Source organism: Pocillopora damicornis, chromosome 5 (assembly GCF_964200805.1).
Source record: "Pocillopora damicornis chromosome 5, jaPocDami1.2, whole genome shotgun sequence".
NCBI lineage: Eukaryota > Metazoa > Cnidaria > Anthozoa > Scleractinia > Pocilloporidae > Pocillopora > Pocillopora damicornis.
In genome coordinates, this window is record NC_142674.1 from 15,417,312 (window position 1) to 15,436,994 (window position 19,683).

A 19,683-nucleotide genomic window follows, 5' to 3' on the forward strand; every position below is an offset into this window, starting at 1 on the left:
TAGATTCCAAGTTGCCGTTGTCGAAAACGTGCAAAAGCTAGCGTACTCACGATTTATTTCTTGGTTCGATTTTGCTATTACACTCCAATTAACTCTCTCTCACAACTCTCACAAAAAAAACACATCACGTCTCCTTGTAAGCACGTGGAACAGCACCATATATGGGGCGATAAGACACGTGCTGCATACATGCGGTTTGGTTATGTAATAGATAAACGAAATCACTTATGTTTAAGATTAATAAATGTAACGTACAGTTTCCAACACCCTCCCCCATATGACTTGGGAACAAGGCATATGTAAGTGGAACAGACTCCATAACACAACAAGAAATAAGCATAAAAATAAAGTTTCTTTAGTAAACACATTCAAGTGTCTTGCTCGGCAATGTCCTGTATTCGCTGACGTGCTGCCACAGCTGCATCTCGTCGCGGTCGGAACTCCAATGCAGTTGGGTTCAAAGGTGGGTCATTACAAGGCAGAGGGTTTCGATCGCAGGACAACTCCAATGGATAGAGATGTTGGATTGGGCGTTCCATGAATCCTCTGCCTGCTCTTAATTTCGCTGCCCTAACAACACCATCACGACCACTGAATAATTCTTCTACTACCCCCATGGGCCACTGATTTCGGTTTCGCTCTTCAGACTTAATGATAACAACATCTCCTACGGACAAGCTGTTAGGTTTGGTGTTGTGTTTAAGTTTATGCCTCTCTCTCAAAGCTCTAAGGTATTCTGTGGTCCAGCGACGCCACATTGTATCTTTGGTAGCTTTCAAGAATTTCGCACGTTTCCTCAAGTCACGGTCTTCGAGCCGATGTGGCTCGAACTCAGGTAAAATGTTAGCATTCAGAAACAGGAAGGAGTTGGGTGTTAGTGTAGGGAACTGCGGGTCATCCTCCACGTAACTAAGAGGTCGATGGTTAAGCGACACTTCGATGTCAAGGACTACTTCGCAGAGCTCGTCCCAGTCTAGCAGACCCTGACCCACAGACTTGTAGAATGAAGACTTAAATAAGCCAATAAGTCTTTCGAAGTGTCCTCCCCACCATGGTGCTCTACTCACGTTAAAGCGCCAAGTAATGGATTGGTCACTCAAAAATGAATGGAACTTCTCATCCTCCTTCACTTTCGTCAGCCACTTTGCCGCAGCTGTGAAGGTAGAACCGTTGTCCGAGTAGACAAGGGATGGTCGACCTCTCCTCGCGATCAGACGTTTAAAGCTCTTGATAAATTCGCTTGTTTCTAGGCTGGGAAGTACTTCCAGGAAGATTCCGCGGGTAAGACAACAGGAGTAGAGTACAACGTAGGCTTTCTTCTCTGGTTTGCTCTTGCCACTATACTTGACTGGTCCTGCGAAGTCCACCCCGATGACGTCAAATGGTGTGCTCCCTTCTGTACGTGACTTCGGTAGATCACCTGGCGGTGGGTCATGAAGGGGCTGAGCTTGGAACCTCTTGCATCCAAAACAGTGCTTCACTACTCTCTTAGCAAGCCGTCGAAGCCTTGGCACCCAGAATCTTTCTCGTACTTTAGCCATAGTCATGCTGACTCCCCCATGGAGAGTTACCCCGTGCGCTTGCTTCACTGTTTCCACTGTGAAAGAATTAGAATCTGGTAAGTAAATCGGATACTCACCCTGAATGCGTCCTCGGCATTCCAATACACCATCGGTGTTTAGTTGTAGATTCAGTTGTCCCTGGTCACTGGCAAACTTGACCGTCTTTGCCCCTTGGCTCTGCGCTCGCTTAATCCAGGACATTTCTTGTTGCTGAATTTCTTCCGTCGTAAGAGGTCCTATGATTCTCTTGGAAGGGTGACGAGAATTGTGATTGAACCGCAAGATCCATGCACAAATTCTCATGGCTTTACGCAAGCCGAACTTCTCGAGAACAGTGTCAAAGTCATTGTTTGCTTCAACACCGAGCGCAAAAAGTTCTCGTTGAACCTTCTTTTCTGCGTTGCTGTCATCCGTCGCCTTTGTCACAATATTAGCAGGCCACTGGGATCGGTCGGATAACCACGGTGGACCTTTCCACCATAGCTGTGCTTCATTCACACTGCCACCTCTGCTCCCCAGGTCAGCAGGGTTTTCGGATGTCGGTACATGTCTCCACTGCGTGTTCGGGTGGCTCTGGATCTTTTTAACCCGATTAGCCACGAATTGGCGGTACTCTCCGTCATCGTTCAGCCAGTGTAGGGCTACAGTGCTGTCGAGCCAGCACTGTATATCCTCCGTCATACTGAAGCCTTCTAGCGCAACCCGCACATTCGTAGACAAGTTGACTGCCATATGGCCTGCTACGAGCTCCAAACGAGGAATCGTCAGACTTTTCTTGGCAAGGCGGGATTTGGCGGCAATCAGACCCTGCGTCACGCCTGACGCCTGTGTAACCACAGCATAAACAGCAGCACACACACCGTGAATACTTGCATCACCAAATGCATGAAGTTTGATATTGTCGATCGGTTCCTGGTACTGAACAAGACTGCGAGGAAAGTACACATCGTCCGGTGCATTCTTCTCCCATTTTAGCCACCGTTTCGTAATCCCCTCCGGAAGTGGGATGTCCCAGCTCAACTTCATCTCACTGGCTTCTCGATAGATTTGTTTCCCTTCTAACATTACAGGCGACACGAGTCCTAACGGGTCATAAATCTTCGCTAAGTTGGCGAGGATGCCCCGCTTGGTCAATGTAGCAGGCTGAGATGGGAGTGAAACATGTAAAGTGTCATCCCCTTTGTCCCATTTGAGTCCCAGTAGTTTGCACTCTCCACGAGCTGATGATGCACCAAGCTGTTGTTTAGCAAACGAAGGCTCGTCATCGGTACAGTCGCTTTCTAGTTCTGACACGTTTGAGTGCCATTTATGCAAGGTGAACCTTGCACGATTAAAGATCTCTACTGCATAATGTTTGAGCTGTTGCGCACCTTCCCTAGTAGTATCTCCGGCAATCAAATCATCTACATACAGACTGTTCTTAATTTCTTGTACAGTCCCTGGGTACTCGGACTGCACACTTTCCAGGTGTTGTTGTATCACGGCATTGAGTAGGAAAGGAGAAGGAGCAAGACCAAACACCACTCTCGTAAACCTCGGCACTTCTAGTTCTCCGGTCGATTTGTCTTTAATCCAGTGGAACCTCAATGCGTCACGTTCAGCTTCCTTAACACGTATCTGCAGGAAGGCCTTGCGCACATCTCCGGCAACTGCAATGGGATGGAATCTGTTGCGGACAATAACATTCCACAGCTCATTCTGTAGTGGGGGGCCAGTGTGTAAACACTCATTCAAAGAAGGCGCACCGTCATACGCACGGGCCGAGGCGTCATATACCACTCGTAGCTTGGTTGATTCGGCATTCTCACGTATTACTGCTCGGTGGGGCATGTAGAATTCTTTGCCTGTTACCTTCGCTGGTGCTTTCTCAACCACACCTTCTTCTAACTGTTCCCGAATAATGTCGTCGTACTGGTCTAGCATATCAGTTCTCTTTAATTTCCGTAGAAGAGAGTTCACTCTGCGCACACTGCCCGCACAATTATTGGGCAACTCAGGACAGTTCCCTTTCCAGGGTAGTCCAGTTTCGTATCGGCCGTCTGGACTCCTAGCCAGTTGCTCCTTAAATTCTTCGTGGACGTCGCTCTGGAGAGTAGATAGTTTGTCCTCTAGTCCTAGGACATCTAGGGCGCAGAGTCGGTTGTGATCCACCGTAGAATTCACGGCAAGATACGCGTTGCCTAGATCTGTTCCGGGGGACATTATAGTCCACCCGAAACGTGTACGCTCTGCTACTGGATCTCCTTTACGTCCGACCCGTAAACGATCACTCGTCCGTATCTTGGCAAAGTCATTAGCGCCGATAATCACGTGCACAGGTAAGCGAGCCTTGGTATCACTATCGTCCATCTTAACACCTCTCAGGTGAGGGTGATTTTTTACGAGGTCGGAATACTTTGGGTTGTCTAAGGTCAACAGTTCCCTTTTTTCGATTTTCGTGACATTCACGTTTAGTGAGAAATCTCCAGTTACGGAATGCATGACAACTTCGTATACTTGCATAGTTCTGGTTTCAACGCCTGTAAGCATGGCGATTTGACGCAAACTCGTACTCTTCACTTTAGCTTTAAGTAACTCAATCGCAGTTGACGAAACATACGAATGGCTAGCGCCACTGTCCAAAAGAGCTCTGAATTTATATCCACCCATGTTTATGACTACTATGGGATGAATAACACTGGAATCGTCAATTAAATTTGCAGTCATACCTGGTTCTCGTCTCTCCTTCCTGTCACATATCGAAGTGTGGTGTTTTCCATCGCAAATTTTACAAGTATTTCTGCTCTTACAATCGTTGGCCCGGTGTTTGGCTCCGGTGCAATTGAAGCACAAGCGCTTATCGGCAAGTATTTTCTTCCTTTCTTCAATGCTTTGGACATTTTCACAGTTAATTGCTTTATGTTGTTCGCTACAACAATAAAGACACGCCCCTGGGCTCGCCCTCGACTGGTTTCCGGTTTCTTGTTGTTTGGCAAGAAAAGCTCTGGATTGATCTCGACGGAAATTTGAACTCTTTGATTTCGGTTCGTCTGAAATGGGATTATTAGTCGTCCACTTCTCCAACGCCTCTAAGAATGCTACAAAAGTCCATTCACACCATTTTTCATCTATCATAGCAAGTTCGTTCTTTATTACCTCAAGTTTGTCGAATGTAAATCGAACCGCGGCGTCCAATTTGGATAAGCTCTTCAATGTTCGCAATGACTCTACATTGAACAGTAGTACTTCGTAAAATTCATGTATCTTCTTTACGTTTCTCTCGCGCATGGTGGGTAGTTCCAAAATATTCCTAACGTAGGTTCCCACGACTTCACTCGCTTTCCCATATCTTCTTGTGAGTAAATCTTTAGCTTTTTGGTAACCTTCAGGCGTAAACGGAAGACCGTCGATGAGATTTCGCACCTTCATATTCACTAATTCTTTCAAGTAAGAGAACTTTGTGACTTCAGGGGCACTGGAATCATCAATTTGACTTTGGAACTGTCCCCAAAAACGCAGCCAATCTTGCGGCGTCCCGTCAAATTTTGTGATCACGAGCTTGGGCATTCTCACCACGTTGCTAGCCATTTGGCCGTGCATATTTTCCGGCGGTTCCGCTTGAGCTTGTTTGAGCTCCAACTTCTTCTTCTCAAATTCCAATTCCTCCGCATGTGCTCGATTAATAGCTTCTTGTTGTTGCATCATTTTCTCTTTCTCTAGTTCGACTTCTCTCTTGTGCTCATAGAGCACGGTTGCGTGTTTCAGATTGCGATCGATTTGCTCAATTCGTTCTTCCAGTTCGCGTATACAGGCGTCTCCTTCGTTAATGACTAGCTCGATTTCGTCGGCCCATTCTTGTACCGCTTCGTCGTCTTCGCCGTTCGTAAACTTTTGTTCCTCAATGGAATCCTTTAACTTCACTACCGTAGTCACTAGGGCTTCAACCGAAACTTTGTGTCTCTCAAAGGCTGTTCGGTCGTCTTTCTTTAAGACATCTCCTGTCTTCTTCAAGCGAAAATTCAACGTCTTCAATTTGCCCTCAAGTTCGGCAATCTGTGTCTCCATGATTTCCAACGCTGTCCTGGCAGGGTCGCCACTGTGTCGAAAACGTGCAAAAGCTAGCGTACTCACGATTTATTTCTTGGTTCGATTTTGCTATTACACTCCAATTAACTCTCTCTCACAACTCTCACAAAAAAAACACATCACGTCTCCTTGTAAGCACGTGGAACAGCACCATATATGGGGCGATAAGACACGTGCTGCATACATGCGGTTTGGTTATGTAATAGATAAACGAAATCACTTATGTTTAAGATTAATAAATGTAACGTACAGTTTCCAACACCGTGCGTCTGTTCAGTAATAGATCACAGAGGACGTCAAAATGTGGTAAGAACATCAGTGACACATTCGGCTGCGCCTCGTGTGCCACTTTTTTGTTCTTACCACATTTTCACTTCATCTGTGATCTATTACTGAACAGCAGGTAATTTAGTGTTAACAACTGGGTTGAAAACGTAAATTAGCCACCGTAAAGGGTAAAAACGCACGGCAACTTGGAATCTATTTGTTAAATAGAATTGATGTTTAACGCAAATGCGTTGTATCAGTTCTGTTCCTAAAACATTTCATTTTCGGATAATTATCAACGAGAGTGCAGCAGATGAAAGATGCGATGAGAAGATGAGAGAAGAGAGCCAGACGACACAGGTTACACGTTAGACTGTCAGTACTCACGGATAGTTTTACTTTATCATTGTGACCTTTGAGAGGTCACGTGTAGCGGGTTATAAGGAGCATTTAAGAAAACGAACACACGAACTGGCGGTGACGAGAAAATAAAAGAAACCATGTACGTATCAATTCCAAGTTTATTGTCACAATAATCAAAGGGTAGCAAAGAAACGTAGCGATGACATTAACAAAAAATATTCGCATGATATGGTGGCGTGGAACTAAAAGGCAATTAAGAAAAAAAACTTTATGTAACTTACATTGTACATACCGAGATCGAACCTAACTGGGAATTACTCCAAATAAAACCGATAATGAGAGTAACAATAAATCATGCAAACAAGTTGTACCAAGTTACAGTTGACTTATTTTGGTTTAGCTCCGAGCGAGTTAACGTAGGAAGCTCGCAATTGTTTATTTAACCGGCCATGTCTGATTTGGAGATTGTGGCGGCGGCAGGGGGAGTGAGCGGGGAAAGGCGAAGAGAGTACTCACTCCCCACCCCCATTCCTCTCCTCATTTTTGACCATCTCCCACCCCCTTGGTACAAGTTTCTTTCTCTCCTCAGCCTCCGCTCAGTGTTACTAAATATGTACGTCTATTATATGTAATAGTTATGACTACCGGAAACATGGTAAAAAAAAAATAATCAGTAAATAATCACTGACTGTTTAAACGAATTGTGAGAGTCTTTAAACGTTACAATTGTTTAAAATACAATTTCAGCTGCCCAAATACGCAGAAAGTCGCTGTGTAATGCCAATGTGGCTGTCGATTTCACTTTCGCTTTGTCGCTGTTGTAATATCGCGTAAGCGGCTTGTCGTTCGTCGTTATTTCCTTCATGTGACCGTTTCAGGTCTTTCATTGGCTTGTCGCCTTTCGGAACTTACCCCAGCAAGACTTCAGGAAAACAAGCTATACAATAGCGTTTTCGTGGAGCAGGACATCATGTTTTTATGGCATTCACCGTTAGTTATTCTGTGGGAAAACGCTTGGAAAATGCCGCGTTTGCACGCACGGGAAAACTATAGAAAACGTTCAGGTGAACAGGCTATTCATTGGTATTTTCCTGGTGCTGGATAACTTGCGATGAACTTCGTGTTTTTCCTGAGTTTTACTGAGGGTGAACAATGAATTTGCCGCACGTTTTCAGATATCAGAAAACGTTAGTTTAATGTTGAATTTCTCAGTCATTCACCATTTCGGAAAATTAACAGTGAACGCATGTTTTTTTGCCGTGCCAGGAACTTTCGTGTGGGTGAAAGCAAAGGACAAAGGAAGGTCGGGAGACAAAGCAAGCACATCCACTTAAGGTTAAAGAAGGCAGTCACAATTCAGAGACTCATCACGATAGCTCAACGCAAAGTAACTTCAGACTTTGAATTCATGCAGTAACTACAATCTAAACATAAACGAATGACTAAATCATACTGAACTGACTTAACTCACAAGTAACTAACTAGGAAGGTAACTAAGAGCAGAAAAAGACTGGATAAATTTATGCAATCTACCGCCTCGGACGATATACATGTTAATGACAATATTCAAACCCTTTCAACTTCTTATCCTTCAGTGATGAAGAAATGCAGGTAAAACACGTTGGTAATGGTAACAGAAATACGTCGATGCGTGCACTGTAAAATTAAAAGAGTTGATTTGGCCCCAAAAATGGGGCCAAAACGAGTGAGTCCAGTTTGGCACTCGCTTAGGGTCAATTCGGCCCCATTGAAATGGGGCTGTTTTTGGCACCAATTTTGGGGCTGAATTGACCCCGTTATAGGGGCCAAATTGGACCATGTGAAGGGTGAATTTGAAAAATACAGGGGCCACTTTGAAGTTTATAGGGGCCAAAACAGCCCCTGAAATTTCAGCCCTCCCACAAATGGCCCCTTTAAAAAGAGCCAATTCAGCTCCAATGTGGGCCACTTCAGAAGTAGAGGGCTCTTTCCTCTCCATGCTGATTTTCCCCCTTACATTCAAATAATGAAAATAAAAGCACATACTTTATCTTTCAAACACTCATTTATTAGGTTCTAGATATTGTTTATGTAAAAACCTTTTATGCTACCTGATTTTACAGTTATTAAGAATCTTAATTGTGGTATAAAACAGACAAACTTTGAAACATCAAGTGAAAGAATATAACATACATACATATTTAACATTAATTCAACCATTTTCTAAAATAGATCTCTTCCCTAAATCAGTATACTTCTTAACAGTGCAAGCATTGCAAGAAATTACACCCAAGAGACACTTGTGAGTAAAGCTTCCCTTTTCAATGACTTGGCAAATGTGGTAATGTAAAGCAGCTTATAATTAAGACTGATTTAAAGTACAGAAAATTATCAAAATAAGACAGAGGCAACAAATGGTCCAGTTCCTGCACAAGAATATAGATCTTGTTTGATTTGTGCATATGAAAAACAAAGAGCCTTAGAGCAGCAAAGAGTATTCTTCCAGTGGATGTGAGAATACATGCACTCATATTGCTACTTTAGATATTATCAAAATATAAACTATCAGCAAGTACTACCGCAGGCACTTGCCAAGTCATTGAAAATAGAGGAAACAGTGACAAGAGTCTGCCTGTGCCCAATTTCAAGCAATGCTTGCTCTAAAAAAAGTCAAAATTGCCTTTGACCGATTGTAAGAAAATATAAATGAGCCAAGTAACCCAATGAGAGCATCAAGAATCTTTTCTTGTGAGAAATGACAAATTACACTTCCCTCTGTTACTATATTCAGGTGATTGATGTATTGAAGATCTCCAACAATTAAAATTTGTGCTGGACATAATCTCTGATTGCTGAATCAACATCAGCTACTCTATGCCATAAAAACAAGTTTTACAACCACATTAAAATCAAGCCAAAGTGCAAAAAGTGCCTGTAGCCAGAAAAAAAAAAGAATATATAGATACACACTTAAGTTAAAGAATTAAAGAGGACGCATCAATTCTCTGTGACTGAGTTTTGTGCCTAAGTGCTTGTCAGACAGAAAAGTTCTGGTGCGAAATTCAGAGTCACAGAGAATTGATGTGTCCTCTTTAATTCTTTAACTTATGTATACTTAGCTCTGCTACCACAACATTGAGCACTTTATGCCAAAGTAGACTCTACCCCCACATTGACATATATATATATATTGTTTTTCTAAAACTATAAGCTAAAACACCAGAAATGGAAGTGGAAGTTTAGCTCAATGTGTAATTTGTCTCCCATTCAAGACTTGAAAAACTAATGTATGACTCCCAAAATATCTGAAAAAAATCAGCTATTCTATGTCCAATATTTATCTAATGGTTTGACAACAGGAATATTTTAAAAAATTGCAAAATCAAAAAAACTAAACAAAAAGGCAAAATTAATACAACCCCAAAGTACTTGAACCTTTGTATCTGGACTTCATTGGCAATGGGCTCAGAAATTTTAGCTGTTCATCTTAGTACCAAAGTAGCAGTTTTTGGACTTGTACCTCCAAAATGGTCACAACTTCATTAAATGCATGTGATGACAAACACACAAGAACAAAGGTCATGAACTTAAAAGGTGAGAGTGATTATTTTGCAACTTTTTAGTTTAAGGCAAGAGATTCAGCACCACAAAATTGTCTCTCTTCACTGCAAGCAGAAGACGTGAAGCAATAGATTTTTAGACCATACCAATCCATTCAGTTTCCAAGTCAACTTAGTCTAGTATCCTGCTAACAATACAAGGATACTCTGCAATAATTTTTTTTTTTTGCAATCCACTGTTGCTCAGAGTACTTTAGGCTGCTGATGAGATATCCCTTCTGGGTATCCAACTCTACTGAGGCAGAGAACTGTACAAAAAAACAAAAAAATGAGCAAATTAATTTGTTATTGGAGAACAGTAAATTTTTGCGACTACAAACTGTGCATAAGAAGTAAAAACACAATAATGGTGATCATCAATGATGTATTTTCACCAAACTGTATATGTACTTATCAAGAAAAGAAATCATACCTCTATGCACTTCAGTTTTAGTTCAGTATTCATGAATAAATAAGGATTGCTTGTAGACTTAAAAAACAAAACAAAGAAAAGTTTCTTACCCTCGATGGTAGTTGGAATTTTGAAAGCCATTCAGGAGGAACCTGTAGGTAAATATTTGTTTTCAAAAAAATTAAACTGTCTGATAACATCCTATCAATTCTCTAATTTTTTAATTTACCAGATTTAAAAATTGGGTTTACTTTGTTTTATGCATGGTGCAAGTAAATACATATCTAATATATTTCAATAAAAATAAAGCAAATCTCGCCATTTTTGTAGGTGCAATCCCCGAGATTTGTCATCTTTAACTGACCAACTGGCACCTTGTGTATTTTCCTTTAGGATATAATCGAAAGAAAGTAATCGATAATGTACTCTTCACCATCCTGCTAAGTTTAATATACAAGAACTTACTTAGACAGTGCTCAGTTCTGTCGCCTCGTCCGTAAAACAGAGATCCTTGGGCGATTTACCCTTTTCTTTCGGTGCCAATGTCACCTCTAAATTTTCATAATCGCTGATGTTATCTGAATCATCAATCGACGTTTGAACCGTCTTACTCGAAGGACTTGATTTTGCACGCTGAAAGAGTGAGAGCCAAAAAATCAGCTTAAGTGGATGCAAAAAAAGACATAGACATAAAAATATCAGTTCATCTTTTCAAGAAAAAGATTAAGAATTCAGAGTGAGAGATCCTAAAATCAGAGAATCTTGAAATAAGTTAAATCCATCTTGTGCAAATGCATTATTCGAACTGTAACCGTCTCTATCTCTCGGCGCCAAAATTTGATCACGTGACTTTAGTTGCGAAACCGCTGAGACTGAACAAGACTCGCGAGAAGAGGCGAACCATTCATGCGTCAAATTCTCTGGTGGGAAAATTAATTATCGTACCGACGAAGAACTCGTGTCATCTCTAGGTTCAGCGTTCATTGCAATCAATTTCTTGAGCTTTAGACGCTTAATAGGGATGTAGTGCCTTGGTAAGTCTGCATCTTGGGCGATTGCAAGGAGATCTTGGCCATCGCAACCGTCTTTTTCTGCAAGATAAGATACGAACAAAGATCAATGGAGCGGTCAAGTTTGTGAATGTAAAGTTGCAGTAAAATACGTTGTTAAGAAATTTCTTTTGCCTACCTTTCCTTTCTTAAGTCTCATTCCATGCGACTGTAGCCAAGAAACAGCCTCTTCAGCGACGAATTCGCTGCTATAATTCATTATTGTTTCTGACGCACGTGGTCTAGGTTCGACTAATGCCATCACAGGCAGCTCACGCTCACGTCTCGAGAAAAAGCCAACGATTAATTCGTTGTGTGACTCGGTGTTCAGTTACGAGAGGAACCGTTGAAAATTTGAACACTTTTTAAGGAATAGTATAGGGAACGAAATATGGTCGAAAAAAGAAAATTATTTTTATATTTTCTTTTTTTTTTCAAAAATTGTTTGTTCGTTGGGGCCAAATTGGTCAATCCTACTTGGCTCTTGGAAGGGCCAAATTGAGAAAAAGTTCCAAAGTAGAATTCATAGGGGCCAATTCAGATTTTGGAGGGGTCGAAATGGTACCTGTCCCGCCCATTTTGGCTCAAATAGTCCAAAACGAACCTTGATGGGCCAAACTGGCCCTCGAGAAATTGGGGCCAATTTGGCTTTTGGGGTCAATTTGGCTCTTTTCATTTTACAGTGGAAACACTTTGGTTTCTTCTAATTTCCTTTATTCAAAATATCATTAACACACATGGCTCAGCGTAAAATCCAATACGACCATTGTGAAAAAAATAAGTTTAATCGGTTTGCTGAAAAAAGAATGTGTTTTTAGACCTATTTTCATTTTCATTATCTGTAATTTCTGAAATGCTTTTATAAAAAAGTGGTCGCTCAAGCAGTTAAGAAATAAAAGCCAACCACTTAAAGGAAATCTTTCAGACTCAAGATGAGTTTACAGTTAATTCAAATGCTTCGCCGGTACAAAAACTTATCAAACTTGATTTAGAATGTCTACAAACTGGAATACAATGATGAAGCGGGAAACTTCTTTAATAGTTGAAAAAGAAACAGATGGACATGACAACTAACAACAACGCCTGCATTACACCAGGTTTAATGCCAGCGGCTGCATTAATGCCAGCGAGTCCACTGATGTCTTTCACGCCATAGCACTGATCATTTCCAGTCGCCCCAGGGTCCCGATTGTTTGCGCAGAAAGGATTGTAGTCAGCGAAGCCCAAGTCCAAGACTTCTCTATTAGCAGAGGAAAAGGTGCAGTCAGAATCGATCAGATTCCTCAGACACTTCTTCCGCTTGGCTTCCTCCCTGAAACAATGAAAGTTAGCAAAATCATTCTACGTCTGCCTGCTTCCTTCGCTGTGCAATTTTGGATCTGAGATTATATTAATTTCGATCTACTTCGGTTTACAAAGCTAAGCCAACTCTGATCGGTAAAACTCGCGCCACCCTCTCATCGCGGCTTAGTCATTAGCGTTTTCTTGCGCATGCGTTTTAGTAGCAACCAATCAGAATGCGTGTATGATTAAGCTTATTGTATAAAAACAAATAGTCTACACAAACTCACGTGCAAAGAGAGGAACTCGATTTGTCCGCGACGAATATTTGCCGGAAGGTCCTTCCACAGGCGTTTGCTTCAGTGACGAAAGAGCTGGAACAAGGTAATAATGCCGCTGTCGAGGACGGTATTAGAGCGGGGCCTTCAGAACATTCTTTGCTTTCAAAATTCTTGTCTACAATTCCTCTGATAGTGCTGTCTGTCAGTGAGTCAGCACAATATTTCATCACCTTCACCACACAGTCTTTCATTTGGTTGAACTTAGCACTGGAATGAAAACAAGATGGCCACGAAGTTAAAGCATTTTTTAGGTGTGAGTCTATTGTAATCAATGAACAGAACAGGCGACTTGACAGATACCGCAGTATTGCGTTACAGTTGGATGACCCGTCGTACAAAACACCTCAAAGTTTAGTTAACTTACAAACAGTCTCCTTTGGGGTCCTTTTGTAGTCCTTTATAGAAAAATGTGGCGCATTTTCGAGCAGCGCAAAAGTACTCCATGAAAGTACATTGGCCAACGCTAGGGAGTGCCCCATGACTTCCAAGGAGAAACGCCGTAAGAGCAATGATTGACAGAAATCAATAAATCAGTGAGCCGTTTGTTATGAGAGTGATTTTTATGAATGTTAAGTAATTAATTAGGAAGGAATATAACGCTCTAGATTATTATCACACAAATTTTGTAAAAGCCGGAAGTATTAAGGAGGTAGGGGTAGGGGAACTCGTCATCGAGGTAGAAATCTTTGAAGTAATCCCCTGACAAAAATAGTTAATGGATCTGTTCCCCCTTTCCCTTTCGTGGCTAATAACACAAGTTTCACTTTCGGACCAGAAACTAACGCTCGTGCGGCATAAAATCTCTCAGACCAAATATGCTGCCTCGCGTTGTTTTCACTGACAGTCCCTTTGACATCTTGTAAGACTGTTTCACAAAGCAATTATCTTCGTACACATGCATTGTCAAAAATCGGTCACGAACACAATGAACAATTTTGAGATTGCATTGAAGTTTAGTGCTCGTGCCGAGAAATATACCGAATCCAAATTAGGATGTTTAGGAAGAACAATGTGTTTGGCTTGGGTTGCGATGAACTGCCCAGCTCCCTCCCCTCTTCCTGCCTTCTTCTTTGTCCAAAACGCTTTGCCACCTCTGGGAAGTAATTTTACCCTTTAACATGACGAGGCAGGCGGCGGATGTTATTAACGAAGCAAGTAGTTCAAGTACAGAATATTGCCAATGAGCCGTAACGATGTGCACTATATCACGCACGTCATTTTATGTTAACGTTAGGTTCAAACTAACAAGGTATGTTTGTAACAGTGAAAGATAAGAGATGAGGCTGAGAGCACAATTTGAACGTGTATCAAAGCGTGTAAAGGGAATAACCCACTTTTGCGTTGGATGAGTAATATTGCTTCCTAAGACTTCCACTTGCAAGGTCTTAGCAAGTAATATTACTCTTTATCCGTCATTGAACAAGCATGCGGACATTGTACAGGATGTTTGCGTCTTCGGGATATTGTGCTCTACATCACGTGGATCGCTTTCAGGTCCACTGATGATTTGTATGAGAAACGAAAGGCATCTTCGGAACAGGAAAAGACAGACAAAGAAATTTCAATTACATTTGTTTATCTTAACATTAGAACAAAACTGAACATACAATGCAAATTAACCTCCTCAATCAGACTATCAATGATGATGAAATAGTCTCTTGCTGAATACATTTTTTCTATGATCGTATTAGTGCACAGGACACATGGAAACAATAAATATAAAATGTTTCATGTTGCCATCATTTTCGTCCTTTTGGCTTGTAGTGATGGAGTACGATGTTTGAAACCTCTTCGGAGAAAAACAAAAGAATTTCAGATCTTTATCAGCTATGCAAAACAGCATGAAAATTACTCACTTTAATTCTGGGGTCAGTATACGAACACGTATCTTCTCTTCTATGCTATACAGTCGACGTTGTATCTGTGTAACAGCCTAAGATCGCAGTATTCCTTTCAAAAAACGACAAGTGGCTTTGACCCTGTTGCATGTGCGCCACAGAAGAGCGCTAGCTCAAGTCATCAATTTGAGAAGATTCCTGCTAGCGTTAAGGTATTCAGTGCTGAGAAAGCAGAATTACAATGTAGTTCACGCCCTAATCTTTCTAGTTGATTTGAGCAGAGATCAAAGTATCCATAACGAATGTTTCTCTCAACTTGTGTCGTATATCGGCAAGTTTGTTAAGATGCAGGTGTGGAAAAAAACACAATGAAATTGCATTTACTTGAAAGAGTTAAAAAGAGTGTAAGAGAGATAATTTTCAATAATAAATTTATTGTAGGAGAAATACGAGTTGCAAGTACCATATGAATGCGAAGATTGTTACCGCAATGAAATCAGAGTCAATTTACTGAAGGCGTCTTCCAATTGGATCCGAAACTGAGAAACCAAACTCCCCGCTTTGCGACAAAACTATGTAAAAACTAGCAGAACTACTGGGAGAAGATAGAATTAAACGAAATTGCTTCCACGTTGAAATTGACTGATTACTTTTTGCGTCTAAGTGTTCGAGTTCACGAAGTTTATTGTAGTTTAGATTATTACCGAAAAGTTGGAAAAAGAAAGATGAACTTATCCACGACCACGAAAAGAAATAAAGTGAAGCATGCAGAGATCTGCATCTTCGCTGCGCTTTTGCGAATAATTGTTCGAGCGTAGCTTAGGTTCTTTAACGCAAACAGTTTTCTTTAGCAAACCAAACAACCACTTTTCGCTTCCGGAGGGAAGACTAACGCTGAAGTTTAGTCTTATACTCTTTTCAACAATCGTTTCATTGGGATTGCGTCAGGTCAAACCAGATGGTGCAAGACTATTCCTATATTTAGTGTCATAATCTTGTCGCCAATCGTCTCATCAGGATCATTGTTGTGGAACTAGTCTTCTGTAAACCAGCTGCCTTCTTATGCATAACACATAAAATAATGATCACAGACATATTGGACAATTTTAAGGTTGCAAGGAGGTTTGTTTTTGCCAAAAAAAAAACTATGCAGCAATCACTTCGGGAAGTTTGAGTAAAAAAGTTTTTGGCTTGATGTACATATTTGATCTACATATTTCTTCCTTTCCTTCGTTGCGCTCCAAAACGCTTTCGCTGCCTCTGAGGCGTAATACCACAATGATATATGTTATTGACCAAGCATATGGTTAAGGTACAGGACATTGGCCAACGTACCCTACTTCATACAGATTGATCATTTTCATGTTTGTGATTCATAGTGATATCAGCCCAGGAATATCAGAAACGAAATTTATGTTCGTTTAGACATTTCTTTTGTTCAGTCAAATTTATCATTAGAGAATTTGTCTTAATGTTTATTTCCTCCCGCCTCGATTGGCTTCGCTATTTTGCGGGAGGGATATGTATTTTACTTGCAAGAGTTAATAAATTCTGTTGATTTCGTCGTATATTCGTGTTATATTATTGCATAGAAAGTAATATTACAATGCAGCCAACGCCTTATTTTCCTCGCTCGATTCTAACTGTCATCAAAGTAACAAGGGCAAACAATTCTCTCACATTGTGTTGCTGATGGGTAAGTACGCCAAGATGCAGGTCTTACCCTAACTTGAAAGAGTTGGCGAGAGACTGGAACAGCAAGTTGCTAGAAATTTTACCGACTGGGAAAAGAAATGCATCGAACGTGCAGTGATAAATAAAGATGATTGAAAAGCAGACTCAATTTATTCTGGGTGTCATCGTGTTGGTCCTTAACTTAGAATCCTTAGACGTCGTGACTAAACAATGCGAAAAACATAAAAAAACTAGCAGAGAGAAGAAGAAAAATAACAAAACGAAGGCATCCGAAACGAGAATAAACGAAATCAACTCCACGTGGGGAATAGAATGATAAATTTTTACAAGGGCTTGCATTTCATGTTTTGTAATACACTGCAAACACCCACGTTTTTCGAGTGCTATAAACCCTTTGATTAATACCTTAAGGTAGAGCAGTAAAAGATGGACTTACCCGCGGCGACGAAGACAATTAAAGTGAAACGCACAGAGATCTGCATCTTAGCTGCTCCTTTGCAAATGAATCGTCGAGTGTAACTTAGGCCCTATTATATTTATGAAAACCGTTTGCTATACCGATTTAGTGACGTCAGCTGAAGGTCTGGACATGCCTGATTACATGAACAAGGCTGGCCCGGTTGACCGGACTTCAACTATGATACACAGTCACGTATTTTTTACAAGAAAATTGAAGACCTGAATAAATTGTTGGCGACCTGAAATGTCCTCTGATAAATATGTTGGGTCGCAGTGATGGGGAACCAGCTGATGACCGAAACTCGCTTTGCAATGGGTACCGAGAACTCTTAACCTGTCTTTCTACCCTGTCTGATGAGTTTAAAAGTTTACTGTCATGATAATAAAAGGGTAGCAAAATCCTGGTAGCAAAGAAACGTAGCGATGACATTGTGCATACCGAGAACGAAACTAGCTGAGAATTACTTAGAAAATGAGACCGATAATCAGAGTAACAATAAATTATGCACACAATTGTACCAAGTTACAATTGACTTACTTTGGTTTAGCTCCTAGAGAGTTAACGGAAGAAGCTCGCAATTGTTTATTCAATCGGCCATGTCTGATTTAGAGATTGTGGCGGAGGCGGGGGGAGGGAGCAGGGAAAAGAGGAGAGAGTAATATTCCCTCCCCACCCCTGTTGAAGGCCTAAATTTAATAACTGATAAGACTCCTAAGTACAATAGATTCTGGGAAGAGGTGATAACGTAATACATGTGTGATCAGTGATGAAGTCATAAACCAAATTACAAAATTGGACAAGGGATTCCGCTGACTTGGGGATCGAACAATTTGCAGGCTCGGATATACTTTTTTAAACCAAGGATATTGCATTTCTAGCCCTGGCAAGGGTAGACAGTACAAAAAAATGCACTTCCGAGCCCGGAATTTGTCGAACGTATACGTCAGAGTACTTCCTCTTCCTTGTACTTTGGTACGTAAGGTGTCAACTTTAGCACTGATCCCACAAGTATATCGTCAAAATCTGTTGCACTAAAGAGTCTGAGACAATGATATAAAGATAAATACCTGTGCAGTAAACAATGATGCTGGAATGGATATATTTGTGTTGGAATAAATATATCTGTACTGGGCCACTGCGTAGGAGTGATGTAGATGAGAAAAGCTTCTGTAAGTCGTTTAGTTTGAAAAGAGGTGGTATAGCTGGAGCAGGCTTGGGACGAGTCGCACAGACAACTCGACCCAAGCTTCCCTCCTAATTAGCCATAATAGTACATGGTGTACAAGAAAGTCGCAATGAGGTTAACTGCTAGCTGTAAAACGGCCAAAAACTCTGACAAATTAACAAATTTTAACCTTTAGTCGTAAAAACAGATGAAAATAAAATATTTTTGGTGTAATCATCAAAGAAAGGATGTTAACCGTTGAGTGGCCAAAATTTTTATCGTTAGCCGTAAGAAAACCACCATCCCTTTGAGACCCTCATACAACCTATATCTGGGGCCGGTAAAATCTCATTCTAACATATGGGTGGAAGCTGTAGAAAATCTCTTTTGTTTTTTCTAATTTCATTTTGTCATTCATGCACAATCAATAGTCATTTTCGTGCTTTAAGGTAGTCTTTTTAGAGCCTTTTCACAGGGACGTTTAGTTTGGGAAGTTTAGCAAAATGCATTACGTTCTCATAATTGTTATCATGTTCTGATAAGCTTAAAAATTAGGTTTCTTTACTTTGTTTAACGTACAAGTTGTTTGCCTTTAAAATTCTTGTTATGTTTTAATTTATATATGGGAGGATTGCGGGTACGGAGGGAAATTTGAACAGATTTTTGGCGTGGAACAATCATCCAATGTGTATTATAAAAACTGTGAAAACCACGAATTGTTTCATTGCCCTCAGTGGAGTACGTAATAGGTATTCAGAAATATTTCTCTGTGCTGTGCTGGGAGTCAGGGATTTGATCCGTAAAGCAATTTTTAAACCTTTATTGAGTTTCTGAGATGTATCCCTACAGTGAGAACGTTCGATAATCGCGGCGGACACTGTCATTACAAACAGCGACAACAGAAGTAGGAAATTTATACATGTATCAAGAAGTGTTTAGCTTGTGACTAAAATTGTGACAGCTACGTCCTTCAACTCTAGCTTGTTTGGCTGCCTTTTTACACGCCTCCATCTACCGACTTTTGAACGTCATCCCTCTCTGACTCACGGATTTCACTTCCTGCTAACCCTTCGATAACCTCCTCGTCCGATTTATTAGCAGAGTCCTCGTCCGAGCTTGACTCTTCACTTCCTTTTTTTGTTTCAACGGGCTACTATTAGCTGCATGTAACAGGAAAGTTTGTATTTAAAATGCCTATTTAGTCTCCACTACACAACAAATAACACAGTAATGTAAACCAAATAAGTTTATTTAGGGAAGCCTACCGAGAACCAACCCGAGGCATACATACATGCATACATTCGCAACTGATAAACCACTTACAATCCTGACATACAGTCAACTCCCTACACATTCAAAAATAGGTATACATTACTAACATATAAACTTCACCAAGTCGGGATTAACAGAGATTGGCAACCGAACAAGGACATCACTACGGTTATACGGAGGCCAGAAAAAACCCGTTTGGGGAAAAAATATGACAGGAAATCTGGGAAGGAACCACGGCCCAAACTCAGAGCAGTAGTCAGCCTGTCCTACGAGGCTTCACAATTAAACAAAATAAGTCACGTTTTTCGAACCAAATAAATTTGTTATCAGTCAGA

General features: G+C 40.9%; 2 protein-coding genes and 1 long non-coding RNA gene across 4 annotated transcripts; all 3 read right to left on the reverse strand.

The window, feature by feature from the left end:
• Positions 1 to 368: 368 nt before the first annotated feature.
• LOC149045583 (uncharacterized) lies at positions 369 to 5,606 on the reverse strand. Its single transcript, XM_089205923.1, has one exon. It carries the CDS (start codon positions 5,604 to 5,606, stop codon positions 369 to 371), a length of 5,238 nt encoding a protein of 1,745 aa, XP_089062049.1.
• Positions 5,607 to 9,461: 3,855 nt separating this feature from the next.
• LOC149045584 (uncharacterized) lies at positions 9,462 to 11,090 on the reverse strand. The gene is made up of 3 exons (XR_016186803.1): positions 10,713 to 11,090; positions 10,358 to 10,399; positions 9,462 to 10,104 (listed from the first exon to the last, which is right to left on the reverse strand). It is a non-coding gene; the product is annotated as an uncharacterized LOC149045584 (long non-coding RNA).
• Positions 11,091 to 11,993: 903 nt separating this feature from the next.
• LOC149045585 (uncharacterized) lies at positions 11,994 to 16,986 on the reverse strand. 2 transcript variants are annotated; one of them, XM_089207093.1, is made up of 3 exons: positions 16,888 to 16,986; positions 12,868 to 13,125; positions 11,994 to 12,608 (listed from the first exon to the last, which is right to left on the reverse strand). In XM_089207093.1, exons 2-3 carry the CDS (start codon positions 13,107 to 13,109, stop codon positions 12,332 to 12,334), a joined length of 519 nt encoding a protein of 172 aa, XP_089063219.1. In that variant the 5' UTR covers positions 13,110 to 13,125; positions 16,888 to 16,986; the 3' UTR covers positions 11,994 to 12,331. The 2 variants fall into 2 exon arrangements, with proteins under 2 accessions (XP_089063219.1, XP_089063218.1); XM_089207092.1 differs by lacking the exon at positions 16,888 to 16,986 and adding an exon at positions 13,283 to 13,486.
• Positions 16,987 to 19,683: the final 2,697 nt, after the last annotated feature.

Coding starts and splice junctions, on each gene's coding strand:
- LOC149045583 (XM_089205923.1), bottom strand. CDS start 5,606: ATGGAGACACAGATTGCCGAACTTGAGGGCAAATTGAAGACGTTGAAT.
- LOC149045585 (XM_089207092.1), bottom strand. CDS start 13,362: ATGGAGTACTTTTGCGCTGCTCGAAAATGCGCCACATTTTTCTATAAA. Junction 13,126..13,282: donor GACCCCAAAGGAGACTGTTT/GTAAGTTAACTA, acceptor TTTTCATTCCAG/TGCTAAGTTCAACCAAATGA. Junction 12,609..12,867: donor TCGAGTTCCTCTCTTTGCAC/GTGAGTTTGTGT, acceptor TCATTGTTTCAG/GGAGGAAGCCAAGCGGAAGA.